Here is a 12,876-nt window from a genome sequence, read left to right on the forward strand (position 1 = left end):
CCTCGCACGGAAATTGCCCCCGGCGATTTAATTATCGAGGCGATCAGCCGGGAGGACCGCCGTGTGGATCGCCTCGCTCCCGCCGAGTCGTTTCCCACCGTCGCGATCGTCGATCCGAAATCGCGCGGTCCCGACCGGCGGGTACGATGACATCCCGCGGAGGACATGCGCCCGCGAACGTGACACGTGGGCCACGCGGTGGGGTGGGCTCCGCGAGTGGATTGGAGCGGAGCGGAGCGACGAGACGACGGCGCGCGGCGGCCGGCAGTGACGGGGGACAGCGTCGCGCGGTGCGGTCGATCGTGTTTCGTTTCCTCGGCAGGGAAAACCGATCGGCAGCTTGCGTTTCACGCCGCCCGCACGCGCGCACAGCCGGGAGAGACCGCGCGCGCGCGCTCCGTTCCGGGACGACCTGGGCCTCCTCGCGGAGCACGTTTTCGACTTTTGGAAGAACACGAAAAGATGCCCCCCACCGCTGGCACGCACGCCGGACGCTGAACTGCGCTCTCTCTTTCGCTCCCGGCCTGTAACTCGGCCCCGGTTCCTGGCGCCGTAGGAGAGCGGGAGTTCTCGTGGTGAGTTCGCGCACGCCGAGCCCCGGGAAAATCGGAGCGTCCCTCGGCGGTTCAGGTATTTCGAACCGGTTTCAAGGACGCGCGAGTTTCCCCCCCGAGCGGGGATTTTAAATGCCTCTCGCCCGCTCTTTAGATTTGCGGCTCCCCCTCCTCGGAGTAGGCTCGAAATTTAAAAAGAAACCGTGAAATTGTTACGCTACATGAAAGTGAGATTGAGAACCAGTTTCTCGAACCAGTTGTTTTCTGCATAATGTGTTTTTTTTTACTTCTTGTTGTAACGATTGTGTCTCCTTCTTCAGTTCACCAACTTTGGCATCGGCCACTTGACCGCTGCTTCAACTAATTCATAAATCTCTCTCTTAACTCGCGCCTAAGTATCCTCTCGTGGACAGCCCGTTTTAAAAATTACATCAAAGTAAAAGGAGCAGTTGAGAATTCCATTCCTATACTCTTTCGTCTGCGGTCAAATTATTACACGTTTATTCTTTTACCGTAGTGACCTTGTGTCTACCTTGTCAGTTTATCAACGTCGGAAATAATTGCCGCGTATACGTGTGCGCGGATAAGCAAAGTGCGCTCGTCATAAACGCAGGCGTCGCGGTTCCCGCGCGAAAAAGACAGAGAGAGAGAGGTAAAAGGAGAAACCACCACCGATTAACAGCACGGTCTGCAATTCGCGCTTGGACTCGCCGTTCAATAGCATGCTGTGCATGATCAACGCCATCCGCAGCTGCGGGGACCAAGATCGTAAGAGGCCAACAATAAGTGTCGCTTTCGAAGTGTTGGAAGACGCGTGGGGCTCACGTTCCCTCTCTCCCGCCTGGAGGCCGGCGGATCGCAATGTGCCTTCGCTATTTCGGCAATCTGTTTTCGCATGACTATGCACGTATCTTTATCGCCCCGATATATAATGCCATGCCGCCGTCGAGATAAACTGCCTTTGGCATAAAGTGTCAAGTGTCATCCGACGCTACGCGCCGTAGCAATGTGAACGTCACCCCGCGGGCGAACTTCTGCAATTGCTCAAGCGGGAGATCGCACGGTTTTAACGCGACGATCACGCATATGTGCTAAAGACTGTGTCGCGTTTCAGCTTCTGTCCCTCTCGTTCTCGTACAGCGGAAATTTGTTGTTAAATCGAAAGTACGCGGCAATCACAATTAGAAAAGACTTATCTGATGTACTGCAGGAAGTGTGGGGCATCATCTCGCTCGAATAACGAGATTTTATCGAACCTTTGGCGATTAATTTTGATCATGACATTGACGACAGTGAACGATAATAATGCTTTTGTAAATGTGAAATTATAATTGAGGGATTTGTCTTGCTAGATTTGACAAGTATTAATTCCCAGATAGCACAAGACACTGCTATGAACATTTGGAGAATATTCTTCAAGAACATTTGGAATATTCCATGGGTCATTCTTATATATTTATCCAGGGTGTCCAGCGAACTCAATGAAAACAATTCCCTGACTTTTTCAGGTTTTCCAGGAGCCGGAATTAAGTTTTCCCTGACCGTTTGGTGTAACTTTTTTCAAGATGCATAATTTTCGTACATCTGTATCGTAAATCAAGCAAATGTTAAATGACGAAGTCCTTGAAATATTCTTCTCGGCAAACAAAAGTCCGGAATTTAAAAAGGTACACTGAAAAAAAATCTGATAGATTCAACCAGTCGTCTGTTAGAAAATGGACGAATCAGAATTCCTTTAGGATTTACCATGAAAAATATTTCATAACCAGAAGTTTGCTAGGCTTCACTACACATCTGGTAAATCCTAAAGAAATTCTGATTCCAGAAGGATATTCATAGAACTATGTGTGCTATCTGGGAATAACCATTTCTAATATCGCGCTCCAACTTTGCAAGAAACTTGGAGAGCTGCCTACGTTCAAATTTTTAATTGATTCGAATGCACCGTAGTAAATAGCGCTACTTATCGTTAGAGCGTCACGTTTCCTCGTTATTCGATTAATTCATCACTTTCAGTTATTCTTAACAATAAATTTCATCCCTGTGCATTGTCCCACGTCATCTCGCGCTATCCAGTCACATCCAGATCCCGCCGAATCCTCGTAATACGTCCGCGTCGAGCTTCAAAGGTCCGCCGCAGGAATCTGAGCGGGATTTTGCAAAATGGCAGGTAAGAAGAAGGGCAAAAAGGCGAAGAAGAAGCAGGAGAAGAGGGCCGTGGATGAGCATCAGTTGCGCAGAGATCTCAGGAAGCTGACGAAGATGACGAAGTCCGCTGACCAGGCGCAGGAAGCTGCGATGTCCACGCAGGTCGAACCGCAATACTCCGAGGATATTAGGATCGGCGGTGTAGAGGGGTGAGTTTTTCCCTTTTCTTCTCTCAATCGCAACCAATTAACTTAATTGGCCAAATCTTCCGCATCCCTGTAACGAAGTGAAATTTAAACGAATGCCTCTCCAAGCGATGGAAATTTGTCGTATGTAAGCAAAATAACAAATATATGTTGTATTAGGTGTTTGACGAGCGCTTAGCGAGCGCGATGAAACGTACAAAAAGGAATCAGTTATCGGAAACGCGAGATATTGGATTCTACGAAACGTATAACGTCGTACACTCCGTCCCGCTTCGTTTCCCACTTAAAAATCAACCCGGAAAACCTGGACGATAACAATCCTGCGAGTTACACGTCTCTCATTTTGTCTGCGATTTTATCTGTCGAAATCCAAGTGGCATGATCGATAAGCGTTTCATTAATCCCAAGATCGCTGCTGGTCAATGTTTCGTGCGTGCATCTCAGATATTTCCTTTACTTCGTGATGCTCTTCGTAGCGTTTGCTCTCTCCCTTATTGTAATATTTATCTTATCGTGACGTGCTTACGCACATTTAAAGCGGCTATTTTTGCCTTCATCGAGGAAGCTGGAAAGAGAAACGCAAATATGTCAGTGCTGTAATTCGCAAATTTATTGCCCGAATTATTGCAAAAATCTTCGGGTTGTTTTTCCTTGCAACCGAAAACGAATAGACGCTTCGCGATTCATTGCGATTAGCAGTCCGCAAAGTGTTTGCAAAAAAAAAAGAACAAATTTGTACATCGATCGGAATTAAAAAGCACGAAGTACATTCCGTATCTCATCGCGCGATAACATTTCTGAATCGGAAGTGGCTGTAATAATGAAAACCAATAGTATCTGATGTCATTCTTTCTCTCCCGCTTTTTTTTTTGCAGACATTTTACTTTATCATTTTGCTGTTACATAATCCGTAATAATTCTTCGGTTCAGGATATCGAATGATTTCCGTTCTTACGAGATAGAAAGAGAAGGAGACAGGATATCTTTCAGACATTGATAACAGCAATCAGCGTTCATTAAGCTGGGCCTCGGGCTGGGCTTAACTATGACAGGTCATGCATATCTCCCGCTGAGTGGATACATCGATCTTTGTTTGTTGGGGAAATAATCGAGTCACTAAATAACAGAAAATATAACTGATTACGTAATTGGTCGCGCCGTACGGAGAGGCAATAATTCGTGGCCCGGGAAGAAAAATTCAGATGCACGAGCTCGCGCAATCGTACAATCCTTCGCTCATGACACAAATTTAATGGCCAGTTAATTAAATTTTCAGAGGCGGCACGTACTCCACGCTCGTGATACTCGACGGGAAGGGCACGAAGCTAACAGAAGTTGAAGGACCACACACCAATCATTGGGTGATTAAAAAATGCATTACGCGAATGGCATATCTTTGAAGCGCTGTGCGAGTCGAGAGCGGGGAAAATTGACACGTACAATTTTCAAATTTTAAAACCAAGTCTGCAGCGCTTTTGAAATAAACGATTCGAATACAGAGACGTTGTTTAGCTTGCTGGAGAAAATGATGGCAAAGAGTATAAAGATCTGATATACTTCCAGTCAATCGGGATAGACGAGACGGCTGCCAGACTCAGCACGATGATCGAGAAGGGTAAACAGGCGCTAGGGATGCCGGAAACTGTTCCTTTAGATTGCGTAGTGAGTAGAAGAAATAGACTATCTTCGTTACCTAAATGCCGTCACGTTAATGAGACGAATTTGAGATAATATTCTTTACTCCGCGAGACCTGCAAATTTCGAATCAAATGGAATCAACCTCGAAAAGGAGAACTCAGCGATTTCTCTCGTCAACAGGGACTTACTTTAAGCGGTTGCGAGGAGGAATCCACCAATCGTCAGCTCGTGGAGACTTTGTTGGGGAAATATCCACAGTCCGCCAAGGACTACATGATTGGCTCGGATACTCTTGGTAGCCTCAGGACCGGCTTGCAATCCGGCGGGATCGTGTTGATTGCCGGAACCGGTAGCAATGCGTTGCTGATTAATCCGGATGGGAAGACTCACGGTTGCGGGGGATGGGGATACATGATTGGCGACGAGGGGGGAGGTACATATTGTTTACTGTAAAATAATACAATAAGGAAAGTTAGTTTCAAAATTAAATTCAAAAATCTTAATTTCGTCCCCTCGACAGTAGTGGCCTAGATTCTCGTTTCGACAAAGTCCTGGAATGCTTTATGCATTTAAATTCTTGACATTAGCCACACGATTAAGTCCCGTCTTTTGTCGATGCTTCAAGCTTACTGGACCGCCCATCGCGCCTGTAAATATGTATTCGACGATATCGACGATTTGGTGAAAGCACCGGAACCAATAAGCTACATCTGGCCGGCGATGAGAAGTTACTTCAACGTGACCGATCGGAACGGTATATTACCGCATCTGTACGCGAATTTCGATAAAAGCACTATCGCCGGCTTCACCAAGGAAATCGCGATCGGCTGCGAGAAAGACGATCCGCTGTGCCTGAAACTCTTCGAGGAAGCTGGACAAGTGCTGGCGAAGCATATTATCGCCGTCTCGAAGAAGGCTCATAACGTCAGTGTCTCACCTGCAAACGAGATAAAACGATATAATTCATATCAAATGCAATTTCATAACTAAAAGAAATTTTATGGTAAAATCAACCTGCCAGCGCGTTGGTTTAAATTGCATCTTTTCCCCTCAGGATCTCAAACTGGCCCACGGCGGCTTGAAGGTGATCTGCGTCGGATCTGTTTGGAAATCGTGGAAATTCATGAAGAAGGGTTTCGTGGACGAGATTCATGACACGCATGTCGTGGATGAGCTAAGTCTGATGCATCTGACAACGTCATCGGCCTTAGGCGCCTGCTACCTGGCCGCGGAGAAGATCAACTGTCCATTCGTCAAGCCGTACGACAGCAACGTCGAGATCTTTTTCCATTACAAGCGCGACAATTATCCGGAGACGCGGAAGACGGAACATTCGGTAGAATTAAAAAATCATACGCCCGACTGCTGCAGCAGCGCTCACGTTCACGGAAACGGGGAAAGTACACGATAAGAAATAAAGTTTCGAAACACACATGGCAGCGTTTTTTTAGTCGGCGTTGAAACTTTATCTGGCGACACGTGGCGAAAGTAATAGACGAAGATTATCTCGCATGATTAACAAATTGGAAAGATCCAAGTTCCTGATTGGAGGCGATTACGAAGCACACATGTAGCTCTATCTAAATACATATCATACAAATCTGCGGAAAATACCAAGATTTCGCATGTGTAAAAACTACAAATTGTAAATATCGATTGAACGTGTATATATAAATTTTCATGAAACCAAAAGCAATATAATAAAATCTTGAGCACGCATTGATGGAAAGTATTGTAGCGATTTTTTTTGTTGGTAGCGCAATCGAGTCGGCAATGAATTTTGTTTCTTCTATACGCACCGAACTTCACAATGATAGAAGAATGGGGCTAATGGGACTGAAAGCCATCTGGGACACGGCATGGAGCTTCATATCGTGGATTTTCTGTCTGATCATTAAAATTGCATTGTATTTGCTTTTGTCTGTCTTCAGTTTGATATTTTTCGCGGGCTGTATTGGCGCAATAGTAATCCTCATTTTGTACGCTTTCGGTCTCCTACCGACAGACGAAGGCAGATGATCAAGAGACCCGTAGACGTATCGTATCTAGTAAGTGATTTAACAGAATTAGCATCACCGTTAATTGAATGTACATGCCGAAGCGCGAGAGAAGCTTCATCTGATGCGTCTTGAGAAAACATATCGCAGGCATACTATTACGCGGCAACATATTTTTAAAAAATATATTTATATCAGGACATATCACAATTTATCTCGTGTACATTGCAACACACATACAAGTATAATATTCCTTTCTCTCTTATTTACATTTAGACTAAAGCTGAACTACCACAATTCATAATAGTCGAGTTTGAATTATAATTCATTGTTTTTTTTAAACAAATTGTTTTAACGACACAATTATAATTCTGTAATATATATATATGTATTTATAATATATGAGCACAGGCCTTGTCGCATTAAATAACATTTATTTAAAATTTAACGTGTTAAAAAATATATATGTATATAATTACATATTTAACTATCTCTCGAGAAAAAACACGATCAAAACAGCCATGTAGGAATTATTATGCTGTCGTTGTTTGCACATACATTTATTCTTAGTATCGAGCTCAAAAGACACTCCGCGAAATACTTAACGATACAATATGTGCTTGCTACAAAGCAAAATATTGTTTATTTTTTTATTACGGCACGCTCACCTTATTAGTGTCCTAATCTCATTAATTTTATCGCGGATCGACGCGTAAATCGCTTGCCGTTCCACTTGTGGACAAGAGCTACTAAATCACGGCAGACATTGATACCCCATTTGTGTCAATGTCTATGACCTACATGCAATTAACTCCTGATTTTTACGCGCGGCCGCGCGCACGTTTCGATTTCACGTTACACTATCTCGATATTTTACACATATAGTCTTCATTGCAGCGCTCGAAAATATTTAAAGACATATTCCTACACGATATCATTTATACAAGGAGGCAATGCAGTTGAAATTTTACTTACAATAATCATATTTTTATAAATATCCGGATCGGCGATATAGCCATCGTGCGGTTTCCTCGATTAAGGATACCCCTAGGAATACATTGCGGCACGAATGCACTAGTTTAACTTCCCCATTATATACACGCGGTGGAAATTAATGACTTTACGAGCTAATAATCAGTGCTTCAAATCGAATATTTCTATAAGCAGCGGCTCCACACTGGATGGATTGACGTTCAAATAAACTCCCACGACCTCGTCGTTCAGTTTGTGGAGCTCAGAAATCTTCTGTATTAACTTGAGGAATGTGGACTTGGCTTCGCAGCCGGGATAAACACTCTCCAGGTACCGTCTGAGGAGATAATAATATGAATTCTGGAAGAAAGAAAAATCGATGAAAAAGGTCCGACAAATTTTCTAAATCTTTATATAAAAAAACCCCATGTTATAAACTGACTGCCAACTTCCATGTTGTCCCAACATTATGTAAATTACCTTAACTCGTGTACATATATTTTAAGAATGTAAGAACGTCTCAGAATAATTAGCTATTAAAAAAATTGTTAAGATTGGACTTATTACCTGCTCCAGTTTAATAACATCGCCGTGCACGACTCTCGGTCTGTCGGGAGTGAACAAGGCGATCGCGCTCAAGATCAAAATGATGTTCTCGTCCCGCCACCGGGGATCGAAAGTTCTGACGAATCTCGCGTGCTCCGCGTACAAGTTTCCCTTCGCTTCTTTCAGAACGTCAACCTTGATATTCGACATGCTCTCTTGGCTATGAGGTATCTTCCACATGTCCTTATCCGGATCGTAATTGATGGCCGATCTTAGGATCATCATTTCCGTACAGCCGCCTTTCAGCAGAGCCAGCTGATCCTCTTGACACATATTCTTGAAGGCGTTAATTTTCTTAGACATTTTTATCAAGCGCCTAATCGCTATCGCCGTCAAATTGATCACGTCTAGCAACATTGGATCGGACTGTCCGAAGTTATTCTGCAAATAAATGTTTTATAGCCACTTGCTATCCATCTTTCCGAAATTGCGCACACGCGAGACGTGAGGTTTGAAGTTGCGCTACCTTGAATTTACACTCTTCGCCAACCAAATTCGTTATGTCGTCGTCTAGCGGAGCCAACAACGCTTTGTTGGCAACTATCAGCTCGTTCAATTTCGCTCTCTCGGCGTCATTCAATTCTCTGCTGCTCTGGTTACCGCCGAAGCTAGAAAACGCTGAATACTCCAACTTGATGGCCTCACACAAGATCGACTCTATAGAATTCACGGCGATTGGTATCCTGAAAGAAACATTCCATTTTAGCGGCAAGTTTCGTTAGTGCGCTAGTTGAAGCACGTTATTCGATCTATCGCGCTACCTTTGAACGTCCTGGAGAACATCTTTGGTAACGTCGGCTGTATTCTTATTCCAATCCGTATTTGTACTAGATTCCAAATTTTGATTCTTGCACTCCTCCGTGTTACGGTTCGTAATCAAGTCCGTCAGGATCGGATTTTCCACGTGGCTCCCCTTGGACTTGGGCACGTATCTAGAGCCGCCCGGGCTGCCGTTATCCTTCGGCGCTTCTCTCGACTGAACTCTTGTTTTGGCGTTACGGCCACGCCCGACGGTCGCCGTATCGATTATGTCGTTTTCCTTCAAGAATTGCGCGATATACGGATCCGCCGCCAGGCACGTGGCCATATCGGGATCCGTCATAATCTTCATTATTACCCTCTGATCTTGAAATATCTTGGTGATTAAGCTTGGATTGTTGACGAACTTTGTCAGCAGGCTGGGATCCTGCTTGAACTTTGCAACCAAATTGCTCCCGCTCGAACACATCTCCTTCGGCTTCTGGCATATCGACGTTTCCTCTTTCGCGAGCTGCGACGACGCGCTCAGATCAGACTGACTCGTCTCGCCGTGCGACGCCCGATTAACATACGCGGCGGAACTCTGTTCGCGAGTATGCTCGAATTTCGAGTAACTGGGCGCGTTGTTCTCCTCGCACACAGGATTGTAGATCGACGGCTCCTGATTGACGTCCACAAACTCGGGACTGAACTGTAGCGAGCTCTGCTCGTACTTGTCCAAGCTCGGGGGCGAGCTCTTGTCCGCCGCCGTGCTCTGAGGCGCCACGTTAAGATCGGTGAATCTCGCGCGGCTGCAAACAGACAATCCCTATTGAATTTTCATTGATTACCTCCGCGCCTTTCTCCGTGCACCAGACAAGTCGGCCGTACCTGGCGAGATTAGACCGCGGACCGTGAACGGACTCCTTCAACATGTCCAACGTCTTCGTTTCGGCGATGCTCGCGTTCTCCGGTGGACTCGAGGGACTCGGCACGCTCGCCGCCGTCACCGGGCTCATACTCTCAACGACGTTCTGCCTATTGCTGTCCAGGTCCGTGTACTTTCTGTCGGACTCCCAAAAGTACGTCTCGGATATCGTCGACGCGACCGAATTGACCGACATCGACGTGTCCTCGAACGTACAGTCGTTCACGCAGTCCTTTTTGATTTTCAACGTCTTGCCGTTGTCCTGCTGTGTTCGCTTCTTCGCGCGGTTCTTCTCGATCTTCTTCCGCTTCAGGACCTTATCCTCCTCCGACATGATGTACTCCTTGCGCATGCCGATGCTGAAGCACTTATCCAGGCGGCATTTCTGGCAGAATCGTCTGGTTACGTTTGTGATGTTACAGTTTTCCGTGAAGGGGCATTTGAAGTCCTGCAACGAGAAACATACGATTCAGTCTCCGATGTAAAAACCTATGCTTTATATATTTACTGATCAATTCCAAAAATATCGCGTAACCGACGGATCTATCGATGTCTGCGTATATTCAATTCGTCTTCAATTAATCGCACAAATTAGTCATAGCAATTTTCCGCGACGCTAAACGGAAGTCGTTTCAAATGCAGAAATTGCGTCAATATCTGAGAGAAAACACGTCTTATCTAGTGTTCTCAAGTCCACCGTCATTAAACTTCAATGTAGATGTTACTTTCGAGATTAATAACTGCATCTTCTTTATACACTCGTTAATAATCTTTCGGCGGGTCAAACGAGATACGTTTCAATCGGTGCATTTTTATCGCCGTACAAAAATTACGTGTGCAACATAGATGTAAATGAGAAAGAATCGGCTTCAATTTGGATCCGTCAATAAGTATACAAAGTTCTCCACGACGGTAAGATCGTCAAACCAATCGTTCGTAGATTGACAATTCATTGGGCCATTCAAGACGTCATTTGGCCCAATAATAATCCAATCCATGCTCCAAACCCGAGAGACATGAAACTTGAATGAAGTCTACTAATATTGAGATTAATTTTCTCGTGTTCTTCGGAGACGGTCCGGCCTGTGTCCACTAGAACTTGGCCCAAGCTCCAGTTCGGAGAAATGTGTTGCCAATCAACTTGCCTTTATAGCTGCGAGTCGACTGGCTATCTCTCGAAATTAGAACGTGGACCAAGTTCTAGCGTCGTGGACACTGGCCTTCGAAACGGACGCACTCAATACAACAGTGACACAGTCAAGCTTTCCGAAAACTTAACAGTTCGCAAGGATCATCAGATTACCAGTGAGTCACTCGTGTAACTCATCCAGCAACAGTAATCTAATATGTGCATGTAAAATTCACTCGGGACCAGTTTCACAGACGTCGGCCGTTACTTAACCAGAGTTCAGTCAACTCCATATCCTCCTCTATCCTATTAACCAAGAAGAGACAGAGAATCAATTAACCTTCGGTTAGCAGTTAACCGGCGTTCGTGAAACTGGCCTTTAAACGTCAGACAAAGTATCTTCTCGCGGGGGAAGCCCCTCGACGTTAAAATCAACGTTAAATGGCAAAATCGATCTCGCCCGAACGCAATTTCCTCAGTAGCCGTCGCGGTCTTCGTCGCGGAGATCCACCCGGGCCTCCTCCTGGCCGGGAGCCTGGGGGAGGCCTCGGGGCTCGGGGGCGGGAGATGCGAATTCACCTTGTTCTTCAACGCGTTCCTCCTGAAGAAGGCCTTGCAGCTCTCGCAGGAGACGGCGTTGAAGTTGTAGCCGAGCGCCCGGTCGCCGCAGACACCGCAGATCTTGTTGGCCTCCCGCGCCGGCTGTTCATCGTCCATTGCTCCTGGGGCGGCGTTCTTGGCGATTAGCAACGGTCTTATCTTACCCGCGCGGCCAGCAACATCGTTCGCCGGTCTCGCTCGCGCCGCTACGCCGTCTTACTCCCTCGCCGTCCTCTCGCCGCTCGCGGAGCGCCGTTGACTCACGTCAACATTGTTTATCGTGCCTGCCAGGTCGGGGGGGGGGGGGTCGGGGGAGGGGCTATTTACCGCTCATGACAGCATCTTCTCTTCTTCCTCCTCGCCGAACGCGGCCCCGCCGCGCGGATCCGCGCCTACAAAAGCTCCTTAAGTGACCGTACCGAATGAGACGTTCAATTGACGGGTCTACTTGTCAACAGTTAACGGGACGGTGCGCGCACAAATCCGTCGTACGATGTATGTACGATCCGCTCATCCCGCCGTCCCTCTCCGCCCCGAGACCAACCATCGCCCGAGGTGCGAGGTACCGCGCCACGCGTCCCCGAAATGTAACTAGGCCGCGCCCACGTGACCGCGGGCCATCCTCGCGCGCGCGCATTCAAACCCGACTTCCGGAGAGCGGGGCATCCGATCCTCCCGAGAATCCCTTTTCCCCTCCTGCGGCGCGATCGTGGATCTCTTCCTCTAGCGTGAACTCGTGAAAAGCGAGAAGACTTCATCGACGAGTTTAATATTTATCAATTTTTTTATCTTTCACGAGTTCAAGCTAGAGAAGAGGATTCATGACCGAGCCCCAGGAGGGAAAAGGGGGATCCTCGGAGGATCTCGAAACTATTCTTCCCTGGGGCTCGATAGTGAATCTCTTCCTCTAACGTGAACTCGTGAAAAGCGAGAAAACTTCATCGAAGAGTTTAATATTTATCAATTTTTTATCTTTCACGAGTTCAAGCTAGAGAAGAAGATTCATGACCGAACCCCAGGAGGGAAAAGGGGGATCCTCGGAGGATCTCGAAACTATTCTTCCCTGGAGCTCGATAGTGAATCTCTTCCTCTAATGTGAACTCGTGAAAAGTGAGAAAATTTCATTGACGAATATATTCATCAATTTTTCATCTTTCACGAGTTCAAGCTAGAGAAGTGGATTCATGACCGAGCTCCAGGAGGGAAAAGGGGGATCCTCGGAGGATCTCGAAACTATTCTTCCCTGGAGCTCGATAGTGAATCTTCCTCTAACGTGAACTCGTGAAAAGCGAGAAAACTTCATCGAAGAGTTCACCTTTCACAAGTTCAAGCTAGAGGAGAAAATTTATGATCGAGCCCC

At 46.3% G+C, this 12,876-nt stretch overlaps 2 protein-coding genes across 5 annotated transcripts; one reads left to right on the top strand and one right to left on the bottom strand.

The window, feature by feature from the left end:
- The first annotated feature begins 244 nt into the window (after positions 1 to 244).
- LOC105564115 (N-acetyl-D-glucosamine kinase) lies at positions 245 to 6,277 on the top strand. 4 transcript variants are annotated; one of them, XM_012016258.1, is made up of 8 exons: positions 245 to 575; positions 1,072 to 1,322; positions 2,725 to 2,911; positions 4,185 to 4,269; positions 4,472 to 4,570; positions 4,727 to 4,979; positions 5,172 to 5,470; positions 5,601 to 6,277. In XM_012016258.1, exons 2-8 carry the CDS (start codon positions 1,277 to 1,279, stop codon positions 5,955 to 5,957), a joined length of 1,326 nt encoding a protein of 441 aa, XP_011871648.1. In that variant the 5' UTR covers positions 245 to 575; positions 1,072 to 1,276; the 3' UTR covers positions 5,958 to 6,277. The 4 variants fall into 4 exon arrangements, with proteins under 4 accessions (XP_011871648.1, XP_011871649.1, XP_011871650.1 ...); XM_012016259.1 differs by lacking the exon at positions 1,072 to 1,322; XM_012016260.1 differs by lacking the exons at positions 245 to 575; positions 1,072 to 1,322 and adding an exon at positions 1,344 to 1,718.
- Positions 6,278 to 6,714: 437 nt separating this feature from the next.
- On the bottom strand, positions 6,715 to 11,816 carry LOC105564116. The gene is made up of 6 exons (XM_012016262.1): positions 11,496 to 11,816; positions 9,751 to 10,235; positions 8,883 to 9,671; positions 8,588 to 8,804; positions 8,083 to 8,502; positions 6,715 to 7,875 (listed from the first exon to the last, which is right to left on the bottom strand). The coding sequence occupies exons 1-6, from the start codon at positions 11,631 to 11,633 to the stop codon at positions 7,678 to 7,680; spliced, it is 2,247 nt and encodes a 748-aa protein (XP_011871652.1). The 5' UTR covers positions 11,634 to 11,816; the 3' UTR covers positions 6,715 to 7,677.
- Positions 11,817 to 12,876: the final 1,060 nt, after the last annotated feature.

This window comes from Vollenhovia emeryi, unplaced genomic scaffold (assembly GCF_000949405.1).
Source record: "Vollenhovia emeryi isolate VEMERY1.0 unplaced genomic scaffold, V.emery_V1.0 DF939168.1, whole genome shotgun sequence".
Taxonomy (NCBI): Eukaryota; Metazoa; Arthropoda; class Insecta; order Hymenoptera; family Formicidae; genus Vollenhovia; species Vollenhovia emeryi.